The sequence below is a fragment of the Pseudopodoces humilis genome, chromosome 8 (assembly GCF_049639895.1).
Source record: "Pseudopodoces humilis isolate 2021_Gansu_Grassland_sample_001 chromosome 8, ASM4963989v1, whole genome shotgun sequence".
Lineage (NCBI taxonomy): Eukaryota > Metazoa > Chordata > Aves > Passeriformes > Paridae > Pseudopodoces > Pseudopodoces humilis.
This window is the reverse complement of record NC_142207.1, coordinates 18,996,420-19,016,368: the sequence shown is the minus strand read 5'-3', so window position 1 is coordinate 19,016,368 and position 19,949 is coordinate 18,996,420. Positions and strand designations below refer to the sequence as shown.

The 19,949-nt window shown below is 39.1% G+C and overlaps 2 protein-coding genes across 5 annotated transcripts in view; one reads left to right on the top strand and one right to left on the bottom strand.

The window, feature by feature from the left end:
* The first annotated feature begins 3,971 nt into the window (after positions 1 to 3,971).
* Positions 3,972 to 7,957, top strand: SPC25 (SPC25 component of NDC80 kinetochore complex). 3 transcript variants are annotated; one of them, XM_005519769.3, is made up of 7 exons: positions 3,972 to 4,025; positions 4,395 to 4,564; positions 4,653 to 4,718; positions 5,463 to 5,609; positions 5,755 to 5,859; positions 6,156 to 6,254; positions 7,199 to 7,957. In XM_005519769.3, the coding sequence occupies exons 2-7, from the start codon at positions 4,411 to 4,413 to the stop codon at positions 7,330 to 7,332; spliced, it is 705 nt and encodes a 234-aa protein (XP_005519826.1). In that variant the 5' UTR covers positions 3,972 to 4,025; positions 4,395 to 4,410; the 3' UTR covers positions 7,333 to 7,957. The 3 variants fall into 3 exon arrangements, with proteins under 3 accessions (XP_005519826.1, XP_087915040.1, XP_087915039.1); XM_088058913.1 differs by lacking the exon at positions 3,972 to 4,025 and adding an exon at positions 4,050 to 4,069; XM_088058914.1 differs by lacking the exon at positions 5,755 to 5,859.
* Positions 7,958 to 13,236: 5,279 nt separating this feature from the next.
* The window catches only part of CERS6 (ceramide synthase 6), a 99,818-nt gene continuing 93,105 nt past the window's right edge, over positions 13,237 to 19,949 (bottom strand). For both annotated transcript variants that reach the window (XM_088059045.1, XM_005519768.3), the window contains one exon: positions 13,237 to 19,049. In XM_088059045.1, coding sequence (XP_087915171.1) covers positions 18,888 to 19,049 — 162 coding nt within the window. In that variant the 3' untranslated portion in view covers positions 13,237 to 18,887. The remainder of the gene's footprint in view (positions 19,050 to 19,949) is intronic.

Below are 19,949 nucleotides of genomic sequence, written 5' to 3'. Positions count from 1 at the left end.
TGCCTGGAATCACTCATGATCCTGCTCCATCCAAGAGGAAATGGATAACTGACATACTAGTAATCTCTTGTCCTGCCTGTCATATTTCACAACCAATAAAAGTCGGAGACACTAAAGACTTTGCAAGTTGTAATAACCAGCAAAGATGGTAAAACATGTCTTGAAATACTATATTTAATAATTTGTTTGACAAAGGAGAAACATTTCCTCAATAGACCTTCCCTTGCTCCTCTATGTAAAGCACTGCAAAAAGATTCTGTAATCCCCCTAGTGCTTCAAAGTCAGTTGAGATAACAAATGAAATAAAACTATTTGCTGTATTTTAGTATAGAGAATTGCAGGGAAACCTAATGATCTATACAAAATGGTCAGGAAGTATAGACAATTAAGTTTTTAAATTGAAGCTTTCTCTTATTTTGATATTGGAGATCCGAGGTTTGGCCTTCACATACATTAGTTTTTAGTTCAAAGCAAAAGCCTTTCAAATGCTATCTGTTCATATATTTTTTTTAATTTATTCATATTTTTTTTGATTTATTATGTTTTCTAAGACACACAAAACCAGAGATTTATATATGTGTGTGTGTGTGTATATATATAAACACACATAATATGTAAAAACAAGAGTCATGCTGATGATCCACTGAAGGGAGGATAAAATGTTTACAGCTACCTTGCACTTACATATTAGAGCAAATATTACATAACAGTCAGATGCTGTTAAGTAAATGTTTGCAAGGGAGGGAAAAGCCATCAAAGCAAACATTTTTTGAAACACTGTTAATGGAGGCCTGTGCACAGGCCCTAACTTTCTGGTACATTATGCTTAGTTAATTGAACAATAAAATTAATTTCCAAACCAGTATTTCCATTGACACTGGACCAACTACAAGGATTAACAAGCAATTTACTAAGTTCACTAGCAGATAGTATATATAACAGCTGACAGGTATTTTCTCAGGTGTGAATGTTTTCCAAGTGGAAACACTGAGAAGATAAACCTTAATTTTTGAATTAGGAAAAGAAGAATATTTCAAGAAGCTTGCACACTGTCCTTCTCTCATTTTTTACTTTCTTTCTAATCCTATGCCCTTAAGCATTCCGCATTGGACCCAGGCTTTTTTAGGGTTGGACTGACCAATAGAGGTTTAGCAATAGTTAACATGACCCAGTCTCCTTCTCTTCATTCTGCCACCTTAATCAGATCCTCCCTAATTAGTATAGTCATTACTCTTTGCTATAAAGTTAACTATGCAAGCACACAAAGCTAACAAAACTAATCTGTGCACTCTAACAATAAACAGACCTGCCAGACCTTAATACTTGTTTACAATTCTAATGTAAATTAGTAATATAAATTACAAATTACAATTGCATTACATTGTTTTTATAAGTGCAACAGTATATATTACACAAACAATGCATGGAATATAATTCTGGCATGTCTACAAAAAAGTCACATCTAAGGAATTTTACTTATTTTAAGTATGAAGGGCTACCTTTTAGGAACTAGGAGCAACCTAGGGAGGATAAAATTCTTTCAAGTTCCATGAAACACAGGCAGAAATGGAACTGAACCCACTAGGGCAACAATCTCCAACACAGTTTTTCAACTCCCTTTCCAATAAGATTCCTGTCTTACTGTCATTCTCTAATCCCTGAAAGTAGCCTGTTCTAAATTCTTAAAACCCTATGTCAACCATAGTCCGGGGAGTCAGAAACCTGCTGTAAGAAGTAGCTGAGCCTGTTTATTAGCACCAGCTTGTCAATTTTGTGTTCCTTTAGAATGTCCTCCTAAGCTGCAGTAGTTCTCCAACCCAAGCTAGACTTTTCAGCTGCCTCTTAACCCAGGATGGAACAGCCCAGGATGGACTTTCTGTTACCAATAAAATAAAGCAGCAGATTTTTGTTGGCAACATTCTGCCCTTCAGTCTGACACTGCAGGCAACTGTCACCCTGTGGCTGCTGCTGTGCTCCTTAGAACCTCGAGTTTAACCAAGTAACCTGTTGATAAAAGGACACCTGTGAAGAGCTGGAAAACACAGAAAAGGGGTATATTGCAGTTAGTTGTCTCCAGCCAAACTCATAGTGTTAAAAACAGGGTAAATAATTGTTGCAACTTTTTTCCATCCCTGGCTACTCTGTGGCTTACTAGGACAGACATTTAGAGAAAAACCATTTCAGAACAATTGTCTGGGTTAAAGCAGGGTGGCTGCCAGCATTTCTGTCTATGGAGCTTTGAATCAGACCCAGCAGAGGACTGAAGAAGCATCTGACCTGCACTAGTTTGGGCCATGAGGCCACATTCCTGTTTGTAGCCGGCAAAACCCATCAGTTTGCATTGAAAACTAGGACTTGTCAAAATCACCGTGCTTCCCTGAAATACACACTTGGTAAACTGATGGTGGACTGTAGTGGGAAAGGTTGAAGATAGGTTATAGTACAGTTCATGTCTCTCAAAACCTCTAAATCAATCGGAAAAGAGAGCAATTAAGGTATGGATTCTGCCAGTAAATGTCACAGGCTATATTTAGTCTTTGGTGGGTGGAACTGTGAAACAAAGCAATAGGACTAATGAAATCTAGAAAAACTTCACTGATAAGGAAAAGATACCTAACAGTTTTGAGCTGGTGCCAGCTACTGTGGGGTGAACTCATTATCTGTGTTAATGAAAGGATTCAGAAGAGACCAGCTCTAGAACCCACCAAAAAGATAACAGATTAGAAAACAGGACTTGTTTAGCTTAGTTTAACTTGTAACTACTAAACTGCAGGGCCCAGGAAAATTGTGTATTCGGAAAGTTTTGAGCTCAAATAATAAAGGCTAATGATGTCAGAGGCAACACTGAAACTTTATACTAACAGCATGCACTTGGCCAAGCAAGAAATGTTCCTAAATAAAAGAAGCCATAAGGTATAGGTCCATAGTGCCCAAATTCACACATGGTTCAGTAATCATCCTTGGACCAGCACAACTTCAGTCCATATAAGTGTTAAGCAGGTAAGAAACATAAGCTTTAGGAACAATGCTGACAAAGCGGTGAAATCTGGAGAACAGTGTGTCCAAGTCAAACAAGACAGGAATACAGTGGGGTAGAAGTGTTTACACAAGAAGTTTGTACCAGAGTAATGGAACTAATAGCTGGTGATCCCAGTTCAGACTTTACTGTGCATCCCACAGGTGGAAGATAGATTATAGTACTTCTAAACAGCAAACCTCAGAGCCATGCTAAATATACATTTTTCTGGGATTATCGAAATAGCACTGACATAAAGTACAATTAATTCATTAGCTACGGTAATAAAATTATTAAAAGTAGCTTTCACAATAAACTGAAGTCTGCTACCTTGGATCACAAACTAGGGCCTACCAAGAGCTAAAAGGGAATATAAATAATTGGAGAAAAACCAGTCGCACTGTCATAAAGGGGAAATTCACTATGACACAGATTTATGTCAAATGTTTGACTGGGTACAAGCAGGGCTACTGCATGGTGGTTTTGTTCACACTAAAAAGGACTGCAATTGCCCCTGCAGGGCAGTCTCCTGTCAGAACGAGCTTCATGCACATTCTTGACAGAATTTAGGCGAATTAAAAGGCAATTCGGAAACTCACAAAATTTAAGACCGGTGACCGCCCGTGTGTTCCGTGAGTAAACCAGACACTGGAAACAAGCTGTGGCTTCAGAGGAGCCTAAGTGAGCCGGGCTGTTTGTTCAGCACGGAGCACACCGTTCCACTTCCTCGGCCCTGCCGACATCCCCCAGCAAAAGCTGCCACCAAGCAATCCCCTAGGGCAAGGGGCGGGCCTCCACCCTCCCATCTCCCTCCTCCCGCCCCCTCACGGCGGCCCCGCCCGGCCCGCCCACCATGGCGGCCGCGCCCCTCACGGCGGCCACGCCTCGCGTTCGTTACCATAGCAACCGCTCGGGGGCCCGGGGCCGGGCGCAGCCAATCAGCGGCGCTCTTGCTGCGGGGCGGGCGGGAGCGGCCGTTTGTGGCGGGAAGCGGCGCGGACCGGGCGCGGTGGGTGCGGGCCTAGCGCGGGGCGGCTCCCGGGCGGGCGGGAGGTGAGGGGCCGGGGGGGGGGGGGAGGTTGAGGGGGAGTGGAGGGGAGGTTGAGGGGAGGTTGAGGGGAGGGGGCGGCGGGGTCCCGGCGGGGTCCCGGCGGCCCGGCGGCGGCCGCGGGGCCTCCCCTGGCTCAGTAGCCGGGTGCTGGGAGAGTTGCCAGGGAAACGCAGCTCCCACTGAGCCAGTTATAGCAACAAAAACAATTTGCGCGAAGAGGTTTGAACGGCATCGCGGCGCGGTAAAAACAGCCCTGAGCGTTTGTCCTGTGAGTTCCACCTGCTGCCATTGCCTCCCGTGCCTGACGCTACATCTGTCCTCTTACAGGTGTTGGTACAGAGCTATGGGTAATGCAGCGGCGGAAGATGAATTAACGCTCTTTGAAAACGATATTAAAGAGTTTTGGATCCAGTTTAAAATCAGTTATGGAGCTGAACAGAACAATCAGACTTCAGCGCTGAGAGATTTGTGCAAGGAGACTATAGAAGCTCTTTCAGGTAAAACGGCTCTATGCTCCTGTTAACTCTGTTGTGTGCAAGTTATCATCAAACTTCTTCAGATAACTGAAGCAACTTTCCCTTACAGAGAAATGGTCCAAGAAGCTGAAAGAAGAGGACCTGATGATTGACAAAATTCAGGAGTATAACAATGGTACAGTTACTTATTGTGTCCAACCTTTATAAAATTAATTTAATACAGCTGAATAGTATGTTTAACTTCACATTTAAAAAGGTAAGTAATAACATCAGAATGAATACAGAATAAAACCCAAACATAATCGGTTGGTTACAATGTAGATTTCAAGTCAAAAGCTATTTGTTGAAAATCATCCTTGATGATGCAAAAATAAAAGTTTTCTGCATAGAGTGTAAGTATTTATAACAATAGAGTGTCAGAATTTTCTGACTGCAGTAGGAAAAGTAAATTGCTTTGTAAAGCTAAATATTGTGAGGCTATTTATGCCTTTTCTGTATTAGAGAATACTGTCAGCTCATCAGTCTAGGGTTAACTTGTCTGAATTTTGTAAACTTCAGACTATCAGGCAAAAATTACTGCAACTCTCAGTGTTTGCATTCTTGGCTTTCTGTCATCTGTTGGCAGCAGCCACCATCTTCATGCTCTGAAGGTGTATACAGTGCTGGCACTAGAAACAAACTTCATCTGATTAAAGGATCAGAGCAGCTTCATACTTTGTAGCTTCTCTTAGGAATAATTTTCACTTTAAGCTTTCATTTGATGTTCTTGGTATAGCTGAGCAGATGTCTCTCTGCAGCTAAGGTACAATGCATTCCACTGTGTTTTATTCAGATAAATCATTTCAAACTATTTAAATTTTAAATGGCAGGGACATATTTAATCTACTGCATATGTTCATATTTTCTTTTATCCTTTCAGAGATTCTCCAGCAGAGGAAATACTTAGCAGAAAAGGGAGAGCAGTTGACAGAAATAGAATCGAAGCTAAATCAAGAAGAAGAGCAGCAGAAAAACTTGAATGACAGCATCCAAGAACTTAAAGAAGAGTTGATGAAGAAAATGGAAAGTAAGAAAAGGATAATAATTAAATTTTCTTAATTGAAGGAGGGGTTGTTTTCAGCATTTGCTCTTCATTGGTTTTCTGCTGTTCTAAATGTTTTTTAATATCCTTATTTTGCCTTTGATACTTACAATGGATTTTAAAATTCTAGTAAAATCTTCTAAAAATAAAGCTGCCAAGGAGAAAGCAGAACAAGTGAACAAGATTAAAACATTGTTTAAAGAGCATCTTGGATTGGAGATGCGTAGAATTCACGGTAAGTTTCTGTAGTTTCCTGTGTACTGATACAATGTGGTTCATATTGGATTGTGCAGTGAAGAGCACATGGTTTACACACCTGATCAGTTGGCTTAGCCCAGCTACTACAGTTGTCTCTCAAATGGCAAAATATGCTAAAATGCATTTGTCTTGCAAAGAGACTAGGGTAGCGTAATTTGTCCGTGTTCTAAGAATATTAATTGAACCTAACTTTGTATTGTGAGTTTTAGTCATCATTGTGACCCTGCAGCAGAAATTAATGGTATTAATTAATTCTGCTTGTGTTTATTTTAGATGAGCAATTACAGTTTATATTCAGACACATTGACCACAAAGATCCTAACAAGCCATACGTGTGTACCCTTTCCATAAATGAACAAGGGGACTATGAAGGTATGTGAATTTTGAATACTTAAATAAAGAGGATTGAATCTGACACCTCTGTTTGCAGAAAGGAGAGGAGTAAAGCGCAATTTAGCTGTAATCTTTAGTCTTCCAATTTCTGAATAAAAATCTTGCAATGGTAACATTGCTTCTTTAATTATGTTGGTCTTGTTAACTTATGTGAAAATACAACTGCTCATTTTCACTGCCCTCCATTTGTGGAGATGCTGTTTACTTTGTATCAAGCAAAGCAGGAAAAGGATATACAGAGATGAGAATGCTTCCTTTAGTAGTTTGTTTCTACTACAGTGGGTGTGTATGCTGACAGGTATATTTCGACTTGTTCCAGAAGCCTAGTAGGCAGAAAAAAGGTGACATAGGTGAAAGAATAAAACTTGACATCCAGCATTCCCTTTCTGTAAGGGCACAGCCTTTTGGATCTCAAAGCTGGTTTGGCTATATAGATCTTACTTCAGTTATGGAATTTGAGTGCTGGATAGCTTCTAGACAAGATACTACCAGAGTTCTGCCGTGCCCCTAGGTACGAACTGAAGAGATTTCTGGTTTTACTAATTCAGATTTTAAACTGTTGAAGTTAAAAGTCTATCACATGCTGGGCTACATCAGTTTACAATCTGCTTACCTGCAGAGCAACAAAATGGTTTAGGAATGTGTTTCAGTTTTTGAGCACGCTAGGAACAGGGAGTTTCTGTAACAGCTCAGTTAGGATCACAGCACTGAGTGGGAGGTCAGTAAATCAAAAATTCTGTTATGTTCTTTGAGGCTTTCTCTTTACTGAAAGAAAATGAGACTACTCAAAAATAACACAGGTGGAACCTAAAACATAAAAAAGGTAACAAGCTACATTAGTATTTCATAGGTGCAGAAAAACACTGATATCGATTTATTTTTTTAATCGTAGTCTAATCTTTTGCAAATTTGTGTCATTTTAGTGACTTCCTGTACTCCTCCTCTGGACTGCATTGCAGAGTTACAGCTCAAACTGAGAGAAACTAACAATTTTTCTGCATTTGTTGCCAACATCAGAAAAGCTTTCACTGCTTTATCATATAAACAGTCTGCGTGAAACTAGTCTGTACCTCTTTCTGGCTGTAGAGCAGTCTTCTTTCCTTCCTGTTGCTGAAATGGTGTATTTATCTGTGTCTGACTCTTAATTTCTAAATAAAGATAATGAAAGCATTATTTTAGTTTACTGTTATCTACACACACTTTGGATGATTCTTCAAACAACAGTATCACCAACTACTGCCTTAACTGAATATCTCTGGACTTGTAAATTTTTATCCATTCCATGCATTATGATAATGCATGATAATGATCTAATAATAATGATAATGATCTAATGATTTGTATTTAGCTACCCCAGGGAGATAATCAAAATAAAGTACCTTCTGTAGTTTGTGTATATTTTCCAAAAGCATTGATGTGTATTTCAGATTTCTGTGAAATCTGTGTGTGGTTGAAATAGGCCTGAAACTCATTGAAAAAAGTTTGCTTTCAGTTAGTTGTGTCATAGGTCATTGTCTTGATTTTTATCCTAACTTGTACTCTACAGTATTAGCATTTCTATTCATGCATCTAAATGGTTGTTTTTCTTCTGGTCTGTTAAACTTTGTCATTGGAAATCTTTTGACATAGCAAAGCTTGAACTATAATGTATTAAAGTATGAAATACAGTGGTGACAAATAAATCATGTGTGTATTTTGCATCTTACCAAGAAGACTATCATAGTGCTCAGCTTTGATTTAAAATATTTTTCTGTCTTGTAAAGTGTTTTTATTTTTACAGCATATTTAAAAGGACTGTTGCAACAAGAAAGAAAATGCTTCATTTGATAAAATACCACAGTTCAAGGAAAGTCTTGACTAAGTTCAGTCCTAGAAATCCTAGCGAATAAAAAACTAATATGTAAGACCTAGTAATTTAGGCATGTTTAAATCTGGTGCTCAGATCTTATCTAATCTGATCAGATAGTACGGTTGGGAATATTTCCCAATCAGATGTGAACTGTATTTTAAATAATTTTGTTTCTCTAAACTTACCATATAGCTTGATGGATGCACCACAGACTACACCCTCAGCTTCTAGGAGTGCAATTTAACAAAAAAAGAGTAAAAGATAAAATCTTCTATTTCTTCTTCCCTACAGATCATAATTTGCTGTTTGCTAAGTAGTGCATCATTTTCCGTGGTGTGCCCTATTATTTTTTTTCTTGTGTTACAGCCAGTTATACACAAACCCAATAAGAAGGGTAACGGTGCTAACTGATTACACTGCAATTTTAGAACAGAATGACAGCAGAGAATTACTAAGCACTGTTATAATGACATATCAAATCAAACAAATCCTCAGTTTTTACTTTGTCCATATCTGAAAATTCTGTGACTGGCAATGGGACAAAGAAGCAAGAGATGGGAGCCTGACTTCAAGAGTCATTTTTCATTATAGTGGATTTGCTTCCTTTTCAATTAACAGGAATATTTAAGCTGTGGGTATTTCTTTCAACTAATTGCTTCTACCACTAAAAGAATTCTGTGGGCATTTTTATGGATGTCAGTAGACTAGCCAGGAGTTTCAAAAAATGTATTGGGGCAGCTCTGCACATCCCACTTGTGTCATCTCTCTGAGGCATAATGGCTGCTGTTGGCATCTCTTCCTTGTACAGAAGCCCTTACCTTCCATGTGGGAAAGCCTGTCCCATCTGGCTTCTCACTAATGGCATTGCTCTCATATCCAGAATGACTACTCATTTTGAAGCATACCCTTGCCCTACTTCACCTGTCCGTGCCAAGCACCTCTGAGCTGCTCTGAAAGTAAACTTCAGCATGCTCAACTAAATAGTTTACAGCGGCTGCACAAAAGCAAAAAGGCAGGGAGAACACAACCACCTCATTTCCATGATTTAAAATGGAGCTGTTTAATTGTTGAGCGTACGTATTGCTCAGGCACCCTCTGTAACGTACATTATTTGATCATCTTCACAGGAGAAAGAAATTTAAATGCCTTGAGTAATAAAGACAGATGTTCAAACTTAATGCCGTTTTCTTTTCTTGTTAATCCCATGAATGAGTGGTGACAAAATGAATTTGTCAAGATTGCCATGCACAGAACATAAAATATGTGACAACTACTTTTTGGAATATACATTCTTAGAAATTATTTGCTAGAGAATATGATGTGTCTGGTTGTAAATGTCCTGTGTATATGCCTAAAGCAAGAAGTTTGAAATACTTGTTGTAATATAAATCTTTAGAACTCCTTTTGGAGCTAGAATAATGTACCTGCTTATATATGCCAGAGCAAATCAGAGATCTTACTCTACTAAAACAGCCAAGCATTCCAAAAGTGGGTTAAAACTAGGAAAGTGTATACAATAGTTTTGCTTCTTTACTTATTCTAAAGTAAAACTGGCCTGTGAGTTCCATGAAACAGGCTGATTCTAGTAGATCTGTCTTGTCATTTTAAAACCTTTGCTTTAAATCTGCACTAATTGCCTATAGAATGCCACACACCTGGATCTGTGATAATTTGGAATTTTCTATTTGTTATGAAGCTACACAATACAGTGATATCAAATAATAGTAAAGACAACTAAGATAACAGAATAGAATGACCTAACAGATACAGTTACTGGGAACCCAGTGTGCTGATTAGTACACATACAAACTGAAATGTCCCAAAGAGCAGATGGGAAAGCTCTTGAGCACAAAAGCAATATGCAGCTTAGAGGCTGTGACACACAATCAGCTAATGCTGGTGGTCCATTTATTAGGATCTTAAGGCAGACATAGATTTTAATGAAAGTCAGTAAAGACTTTTTTAGTGTTTTTTTCATAAATCAGTTTGCCCAGTGCTGAACATTGCTTTCACTTTCAAAGTGCTGACCCATACTTAGCTACCAAGGGTCAAGTCTGAAATGGAAGGGTTCGTGAACTAATGCTGACCATACAGCAAACTGCTGATATACTGGTGCTCAGCACCTCATCAAATTTATCTCATGTTGTAAAAATCTGGGGGAAGGATGTTGAATTTTTTTACACACCTATTCAAACAAGAGTAGAGGTGGTTACTCTTGGATGTTGTTAGATGTATTTTGAAAAGCAAACAAACAGGTACTGGCTACACTTGTGAAAATCAAAAAAGACACAGAAGTTATGTTGTGCTTGTGTCATACTGTCTTCTCTAATGAGTCAATAAACTGAATTTATGCAGTACCTTGAAATTGTCTAAATTAGTTTTGTCATTGTAATACCATAACATTGCTGTGACCTTGTGATTTAGAACTTTTTAAAAGCCCTGTGGAACTTGATGTAACAAACATATGCACACATAAATCAGTCCCACAGGCAGAGTAAGAGTATGTATTTTAACCGTGTGAATAAGCTATACTAAATGATTCTGGTATTAGTCTTATCTTTTTGAAAGCAATAGTTGAAATTCAGTTACATGAGGCATTACTGCTAAAACAGGATTGTATGCCTGAAGGGTTGGGAGGAATGGTTCTGACTGCCGGACAGTGACACCACTCATTTTATCCATATTATCCCTAATCACTCTGACAGCCATACACACAGATAAGTTGTTGCAGCAGAAGCAGAGGCACTGAAGCCTGATTTCCTACAGATCTGTGGGTTTGTCCTTAAATAGTGCCATTCTCTTCACTGCAATCTCAGCTCTTTTTTACAGTCTAAGGATCAGAGCCATAGAACCACTCCTGAGTTATGCCAGTTTGGCCCCTGCTTTGCTGCTGCTGAAGCTGTAGGACACCAGTTGCAGCCTGCTGCAACTCAACTCAGAGCCCGGGCGGGAATGAGTAAATAAAAGTTAATTAGAACCCGTTAAAATTACAAAGCAAAGGGAGGGACAGCGCTGTGAGCACAGCGAGACTCTTTCTGCTCACCTTCTTTATACACTCAATGTTGCATAGCCTCATTAATATTCACGAGCAGGCCTTATATGTCCTCCCGGCACCTCCCACAGTCCGTGGCTTCATCCTTATCTGTAGATTTGGCTCCTCCCAAGGTCTGTCAGTCCCTGCCTTTCCCTGGTGGAAAGGCTCCGAGGTACAGGCGTGGTGCGGAGCGGCGGGGCGGTGTTACCCTGCCCGGCCTCCCAGCACGCAGTGCCTCCGCAAGGGGCGAGCACTCGCCCCCCATTGCCCTGACAGCCCTGTCAGCCAGAAACCACAGAAGGGAAAGGGAAGGATGGAGGGGAGAACAGAAAAGGGTTCAAAACCTAATCGGAACCACGAAAGTACACGTCAAAAGAACTGTAAACCTTAACAGAACTTCTTCCCACCATACTTAATAACTCCTCCTCATTTTCATGAGCCAATCACTACACCTTACTCATAACACTGTTTACCCTTCGTCCACTGCATTGATCTCTCCTCTCTACCTGACTTCTGACTTTAAGTACATTATAAGGACAGGGATAACTGCAACACAATCTCCTTTTCAAATTTGGACTAATTGAGCAACACATTCGAAAGTTGTTGGGGAGACCAACAGAAGCTAAAAATAGTGTCTCAGTCGTGTGTGGCGGTTTTTCACATGACTTTTTAAAATATATATATATAAATAGTCATGCACTGAAATGATTAATTGAAATAAGATACAATTAGCATCAGTGTGATTTTCTTCCTTTTTAGTCTGTTGAACAGACTAAAAAGTTGAACAATGCTAATTACTACTCACCCGTTTTATGACTGATGGATAACTCTACATGGAAACACGCTCTTTGACTTGCCTCAGTGGATTACTTTGCACTGGCTACTGGATCCTGGGCTCAATTCTTCATTATCTATTATCTTCTACACCACAGCCTCAGCTGGAATAACTGGTTGAGTAGAGAAATAGGTCTGTTAGAACACCAGCTATGTATCATTATTTTGATTTAGAAGCATGCTACACTTCATACTGATGGCAACTGCAATTAACAAAGGAATCCAAGCTTTTAAGAGAAGGCTGCATACATTAACCTTTTGGCTAAGTGAGGAATAAGTCAAAGTGATAGGTGACCTCGTGGGTGGTTTACTAGCTAAGTTACAGCATAATACATTGATTATTATAGGTTAAAAACAGGCAAACAACTAACACTTAATGTCCCATGCAAAGCTAATGAGAGAAATTTGCTTGTCTATCTCCATGTATGACACAACCTCATAATGGAAAGACAATGCAGCAAATTGGTAATTGTATTTTTTTAGAATTGTGTCAGCATGACTTACTGGCCTGTATTTTCCTACACTTATTGCAAAGGTAGATAAGCCATCTGATAAGGCGTATTTCGAAAGGAAAGAGGAAAATCCTCTTCTGGCCTGCAATTCTCAATGCTGTCAACTGCAACTCTGCAACAATTACCTGTCATTTTAGGCTCCAGCTTTCTCTAAGTTTAGTCCACAATTCTGACTTGGGATTGTTAGTCCACAGCCTGCTTGTGACTGTAGTACACTAGGGATCACCTTTACTAAGTGTTGAGCTTTGGTGGGCTTCAGATTTTCCTTAGGAGAAATTTCCACTGTACAAGAGTGGCTCTTTTCCCTCACTTCCACAAGAGGTTAGTAGGTGGTGCTTTGAGTTTTGCCAAAAAGAAAACATCTGAATGTATATTTCTAAGAAACTCTGCTCACCTAGACTGAGAAGAGATAGCTTTCCCAAAGTGAGCCCAGCTGGACATTCAGGAGTTACTACCATGCAAAATTTTTATGTTCAAATTCTAGGAAAAATATCCCTTTTTTTTTGCAATGAAAAAATTTTGATTTGTATAGAGAACTTGTCCTTCCAACACTTCCTGTTGCAAACAGCTTCATACAAGAAATAACATAAAATACTGCAGTGATGAACACAGCAAAGACATACTTGGATGTGTCAAAAAAGTGCTGGAGTTGACAGTGTGATTAAGAATCTTTGAGCTAAAACAAAGGAAAAAATTGTCTGCATCTCATAATAAAAATAAGGAAACAAAAACTACATTTCTAATACTTATGTTTATTATGAAAGTGTCTCCAAATTAAAATAGCCCACAATACTGGTTGGTTCCAGATTTTATGAGGAATAATTATTCTCTGTATTAGAAAAAACCCCAAACCCAGCCAAATAAAAGACAAAATAACTCCCGAAGTTCCACACAATAGCTATACATGAAAAGACTTGTAGCTAGTGCATAACTGTATCCAGAACAGTGGAGTTCCTATACATTGCCACATTTCTGAAAGAGTTGCTCAAGCACAGGATTGTCATGAAAACACAGGTGAGAATGTGTCATCTACCTCACCCTGACTTGCAGCAGTCAACATGAACAGTATGGTATGACAGCTTGTGTAAAGTTAAACCCCAGAACAGCAAAAATCTGAATCTCAGAAGCCATAAAATGTTTTGGTGCACCCATTTTCAGCCATGTAAAACAGTATCTTATGTCTGACATGTGTGACCATTGACATGACTCCAAAACATCCCTTTCATGGTATTTCCTCATTTTTTAATTGAAAACAATTTAAAAGATTGAGAATTCTGTAGAGACACACTCAAACACTGTGTTTTCATTGCAACTACAATCAGAAATCTTTACAGTTTAAAGGCTATACATGTACACCACCTTTCCAAATCTCCACTAGAGCTTTTTAAAAGAAAAGAGAAAAATTAATAACATTGTCTTACTTAAGTTCCCATTAGGTCTCTGTTCCAAATCAAAATCAGTCAAAACAATCAATACAAACTGGTTTTACTTCATGGTTTAAAGGCAACTGTAGTTTGCAGAACACTGAAGTTAGGCCTAAGAGGGTTTACATTACAGGAAGGGTAAAAAGTATTGAATACTCCTCTCCCACAAATGTCACAGGAAGTAGACAATAGGAGACATACAAAAATGAGTTGTAGCAAAGAGATTAAAAAAATACCAAAGCATCAGCTGTATAAAACCAATGCTAGCCCATATTTCTCTGAGATACAGAAGGCTGTGGTAATGAGAAAATGAATGAAATGAGCATTAGGCTTCCTACTAGAGCACTCTGTGTAAAACACAGTGTCTCAACCAGCATTGATCATCAGTGACATGCTGCAGGGTCACAGCTTTCGCCCTCATGTCCTGTTCAGAACCAGAAAGTGATTTTCACCTGAATCAGATACAGATTTAAGACAAGAATCACTTCACTGTAAGCAAAGCTTTAGTGCATGTACTTGGGTCTCAGAAAAAGCATTTGGCATTGGCAATCACATGGTCACAGAATGGTCACAGGCTGAGGCAGGAAATATGAAGCTATGACACCTGTACCAATTCTGCTGGAATCACTAAATAAATAACAGATAGAAAAAACTACAAAAGGGCAACAAGAAAACAGCATGGGGCACTTTGGTATTTTAAAACTAGCACTACTTAACATTGACCAAGACCCAAAAGACTCCAATGTCCACCCTTGTTGTTTGATCAGGTATTTTTACCATTTTCTGCAATGTTGTTCTTTATGAAAAACAACCAAACAAAACCACCAACCCACCATGTATTTTTTTTTAATACAAAATAATCCAATATGGAAAACAGTAAACAAAGGATAACCTGAATCTTATTTTACTATTATCTGGGCTGTCTAGGAAAGAAGACAAATTCTTACTATTTACTAATAAACTCTAATTTCCTCATTTTTCTACTTCAACATCTCAATCACTGTGTCATGTACTGTACTATAAACAAGGAGCATAGAACTCAAAGACAGAGAGGTTATAGAGTACAAACTCTCATATCTAGAATTACTAAATGACAATTCTACAAAAGGTGTGAATACACAAAACCTTTAAAGGTCTCACATTTACCATGAACCATGCGAATAATTTCAGTCAATCTTCTAAAATATGTTCAATTAACCTCTAAATACTTGATGGCCTCCTTGCAAATGCACCTTGCAAAGCTCTTCATCAAAAAATAAAAAAAATCAAATGAAAAAGGAAACAATTGCATGGCATTTTCTCTGCAGAGTGGAAGATGGAGCCAAAGTTTTTGCACCCATTAGTTAAAATGATGAATCAAAGCACGCTGCCATGTCTGATCACTAAATTACTTGGTCCTTCCTGCTAGAGACAGAAAAAAGTGTGAATTAGTAATTTTTATTATAAACCTCTAGCTTGAAAGATTGGTCCTTGTTTAGCAAAGGTTGGTGAAGTTTGGCTTAAGGCTTCCTCTTACCCTATTTCCCCAAATGTGTCATTTGAATCTTTTACCTCACTTTCCAGACACATCTGTATGAAGTTTATCCTAGACTGCTAAGAACAGACTCCAAAAAGCCAGGATTATAGGGGTAAGTATGTCACTGGGTGTTAGCAGAACCAAGGTAACTGTGTACACACTTTAGCATATCAGAGATGCAACTGAATTTAAATTTCAAAAGAAGAATTTAAATCCCAGATACACCATTTAACAGCGGGCATCGAAGCACCTTGACAGGCTTGAGAAGGGGGCCAATGGAAACCCCATGATGTTCAAGCAAGCCAAGTGCAAAGTGCTACTTCTGGGCTGTGGCAATCCCAGGCACTCCTACAGGCTGGGCACAGAAGTGATTGACAGCAACCCTGTGGAGAGACTTGGGGGCGATGGTTGACAAAAAACTCAATGTGAGCCATCAGTGTGCACTCACAGCCCAGAAAGCCAAATGTATCCTGGGCTGCATCCACAGGAGTGTGGGCAGCAGGGCAGGGGAGGGGATTCTGTCCCCCTGCTCTCGTGAGACTCCATCCAGCGTACTGCAGCCAGGTCTGGTGTCCCAAACATAAGAAGGACATGGAACTGTTGGAACATGTCCAGAGAAGGACCATGAAGCTAATAAGAGGATTGCAGCAAAGAGAAGAAAGGTTTAGATTAGTTATTAGAAAGAAATTCTTTATTTCAGGGGTGGTGAGATACTGAACAACTTGCCCAGGGAAGCTGTGGATGCCCCAACCCTGGAAGGGCTCAAGGCCAGGTTGGATAAAGTCTTGAGCAAGCTGGTCTAGTGTGAAGTGTTCCTTCTCATGGCAGAGGGGGTGGGACTAGGTGTTCTTCAAGGTCCCTTCCAACCCTTAACGTTCTGTGATTCTATGATACCCTAACAGCATATGCAGTGATGGTAAATCATCTCAAGGGTTGTAGTCTTGACCCTACATCTGAATGAACATTACAGAGCATTGCTGAAGAGGACCAACAGGGACTAAAGGCCTCTGGCACAGGGATTGCTGTTGGGGACTTCTCTATGCCCTGGTATCACCAACATTGCAGCATGTGGTCTGTGCTGTGCATGCTGACAGTTCAGAGCAACATTCTGTTCTCATGTAAGACAAAATATTTTGCCAGAATCCCATTTCTGTAACCATCTTTACAAAATGGAAATGGTTCAGTGGAGGTAGTAATCAACACTATGAAAAAGGTGTGTCTAAACTGGTATTCTCCACTAACATTTTAGCAGGTCAGATTTCACAGTTATAATCTTAATTTAATATATCCCAGGATGGTTTTATTTTAAAATCTTGGTATCATCTTTACAGTAATTACTATACAGCTGCAAACACCATGGATAGGATACTTTCTATTGTAATCAGCATATTTTCACATGTATAACCTACCCTGCAGGTAACTGTATGAAATCAAATGCACAGGAGACAGATAAAAAAATTAGAGACAGAAACTTTCTGGGGAGAAGGAAATTTAAATAAGGCTCTCTTGCTCCCTCAGATATACTCATGGATATATTAACTATGCGGCTGCTGGATTACAAGATTATCTGGCTTTTTCAAAAGATGCTCTGTGGGTATCAGAACTGAGATCTTTTGTGATTTACAATTTCTGTGTTTTCTTAACTTTATTCTTTACTAAGCTGAGATACTATTTCCATTCATGCCATTCTGAATTTGCTTTTAGAACACATCCTTTTTCCTAAGACACAGGAGTTTCTATGGATAATAAGTTTTAGAAGTTTTTAAGAGTTACCAGTAGAATAGGACAAATCTCAGTTTTCAAAAGAAAGAAGTGACATCACACTTTCTTCAATGAAGTCTGTATAAAATAGTCTTTAAACATGTTTTATGGCATCAGAAACTATCTGTATTTTACTATTTGCATAGGTGGAAGGAATCAGAAATGACCTCATGGCTCAGGTTTCTAGCTGAACACAGCACTCCAATCCCTTTGTATACAGAAGACATGTTTAAGATTTTTTTTCCTTCCTTTATTTTTTAAACTTTTGTGTGTGTGTGTGTGTGTGTGTGAGTGTGTAAGTCTTTGGTCTATAAGCACATTGGTTCTGTCTGCACACACACAATACTGTTGAACAGTAGGTTGCATAGAGTCTGTTACCCAAGAACACTGCCTACTTTTGGCATTGCTGTCACAAATCACAGAAGTGTTCTTCAAGAGCTGTATGATCCTTGGCATCCTCCATCAAAGTTTGATCTAGAGACCAGAAGAAGTATGTATATAATATTTAAAAGGTATTTACCTAGGGCATTATTTTGTTTTCTTTGGGACACTATTTGTAAATCTTTGATGAAAAAGGAATGCAATATTATTTTACAGGTGCCCCCTAATTTTATTTGTAGGGGTGAAGAAATACTGCTCAGCATTCAAAGCTTGCGTGAATTTTGCTCAAGTTCTCACACATGTAAAATAAACTAATTCTAGTAAAGTATGACATTCTGCCTTCTCTCTCTTCACCCTGCCAAGGAAGTGGCAATAATCTTGAGAACAATACCTAGACTAAGCTGTGTCCGAGGAAGCAATTAACTTTTCATCTGCTGTTTTTTCCATTACACCCCTGCTCTCAATCAGGTGAACATGCAAAAACAATTTCAGGAGTTCAGTCTGGATTCAGAATGGTGCATTTGAAGAAACACCTTTTTACAAGGAATCTCTGCAAAAAGCTAAAATCTGTAGAGGTCAAAAATTGAAAGTCCAAAAGAAAAGGTAAGAATGAATTGATCCCAAGTGCTGACAACAATGCTTTTTGGTATTTGCACAACAAATCAAGTCTATTTCTAATGCAATTAACCACCAAATTGAATTTTAAATTACGCTAAAATAATATCCCACAATTACCACATTTTTTTCCCAAATTATGTTGGAGGAACAGTAACTGTGATTTGATAGGCAATTTCAAAACCAGTACTTTAAAACACAAAGATAGCAAAAATATTTGAAGCAGATCTAAAATCTATAAAGCTATGTTCTATCTTACTGTAAGTAACAAATCAAGCAACTATTACTTATAGCAGATTCAGCAAAAGCAACAGGGATGGACAGAAGAGATCTGAGCATGATGCTCTCCATTACTGAGAAACCAAGACATGAAGTTTGAGAATGGATATTCCCTTTTGTCCAGAAGTTCCCAAAAGAATAAAAAATAAATAATATTTCAGACAGTACAAGTGAAAATACTGCTCCCATTGTGTCAGTTACATACACATACAGCATGCCTACGTATACAGAATGGTGTGCTGTCTTCATTCACAAACAGGAAATATGGCAGTGCGCTATCAGAATGCTTTGACACTCCTAATTTTTTCTGATGCTGAAATACATGAATAAACTGCATTCACAATTTATAATTTACTTCCAGTAGCAAACAGTTCATTCTGTTTGTGTCTCATGATTGAACCAAAGGATTAATGCTCCTCTGAGGAAGTGGCACCAGTAAGATACCCATTTGTCCCATTGGCACCACTGGTCCCATTCGTGGTGACAGTGCTGTGCAGGGCTTTTGAGCGAGGTGCTGCTTCATCCTCATCTGAGCTTGACTCAACATCACTTCGGGCATCCTTTGCTACCTGTAGAATGTGGAAAAGAAGAAGACAGTAGGTGACTGTAAGGAAACAACTCAGCTTTTTGGTTCAAGAGAAACAGAGAATTCACACTTTTTTTAATTTGAGCTTTGAAGGCAATCTCAGCTCTGGCACACTTCTCTGCCTTTGCCTTCCTGCACTCACTTCAAATACAGACGTCTGCACATACATATTGCACATCCAAAGGCAGGGTGAGAACTCAGCACTGGTGCGCTAAAGGTAGTATGGCCAAGTGCTCAAGGCAAAGGGTTTTGTACAGACTGAAGTAAACAAGAATCCAAGCTCCCAGATTCAACCTAGGCTCTGTCCCTCTGCCCTCCTACTAATTACAACTTTATTTCCTGTCCTTCTTTTGGAATGCTGCTCTTTGACCTGGTAATGCAAAATGTTCAACCCAACCTCCTGCCTCTTATCTGCCAACTCACTGGAGATCACATGGCTCCAGGTAACTGTGCTGTGTGCTCAAAGGAGGACACACGAGTACTGCTTGAAATAAAACTCACCACACCAGGTAACTCCAGTCCCTGACTTCAGATATGTAGTGAGAATGCCACTTGCAAAATGTGGACATAGTCTGGTTCAGTCCCTAACACAGGAGTCACAGTTCAACTGGGTGCCACATTATGTCACTGAAAAGGTATTTCAGAAACAGAGGGACCTTAGTTGCTAGGGATTTCCTGCTAAATTTCAGTTGACTTCTTTGAAAAATCTTGAAAATCTCCAAATCTAGCAAGAGTCCACCAGATGCAGTACAAAAAAATAGCATCAACAGAAAGAGGTCTGAAGTTTAACCTGCATGCAGCTCTAAGGATGCCATTTTCATGCCTGCTTCTACTCTTGTTTGTATAACTGCGTCCCAATTTCTTCATGATTGATCCATGCTGT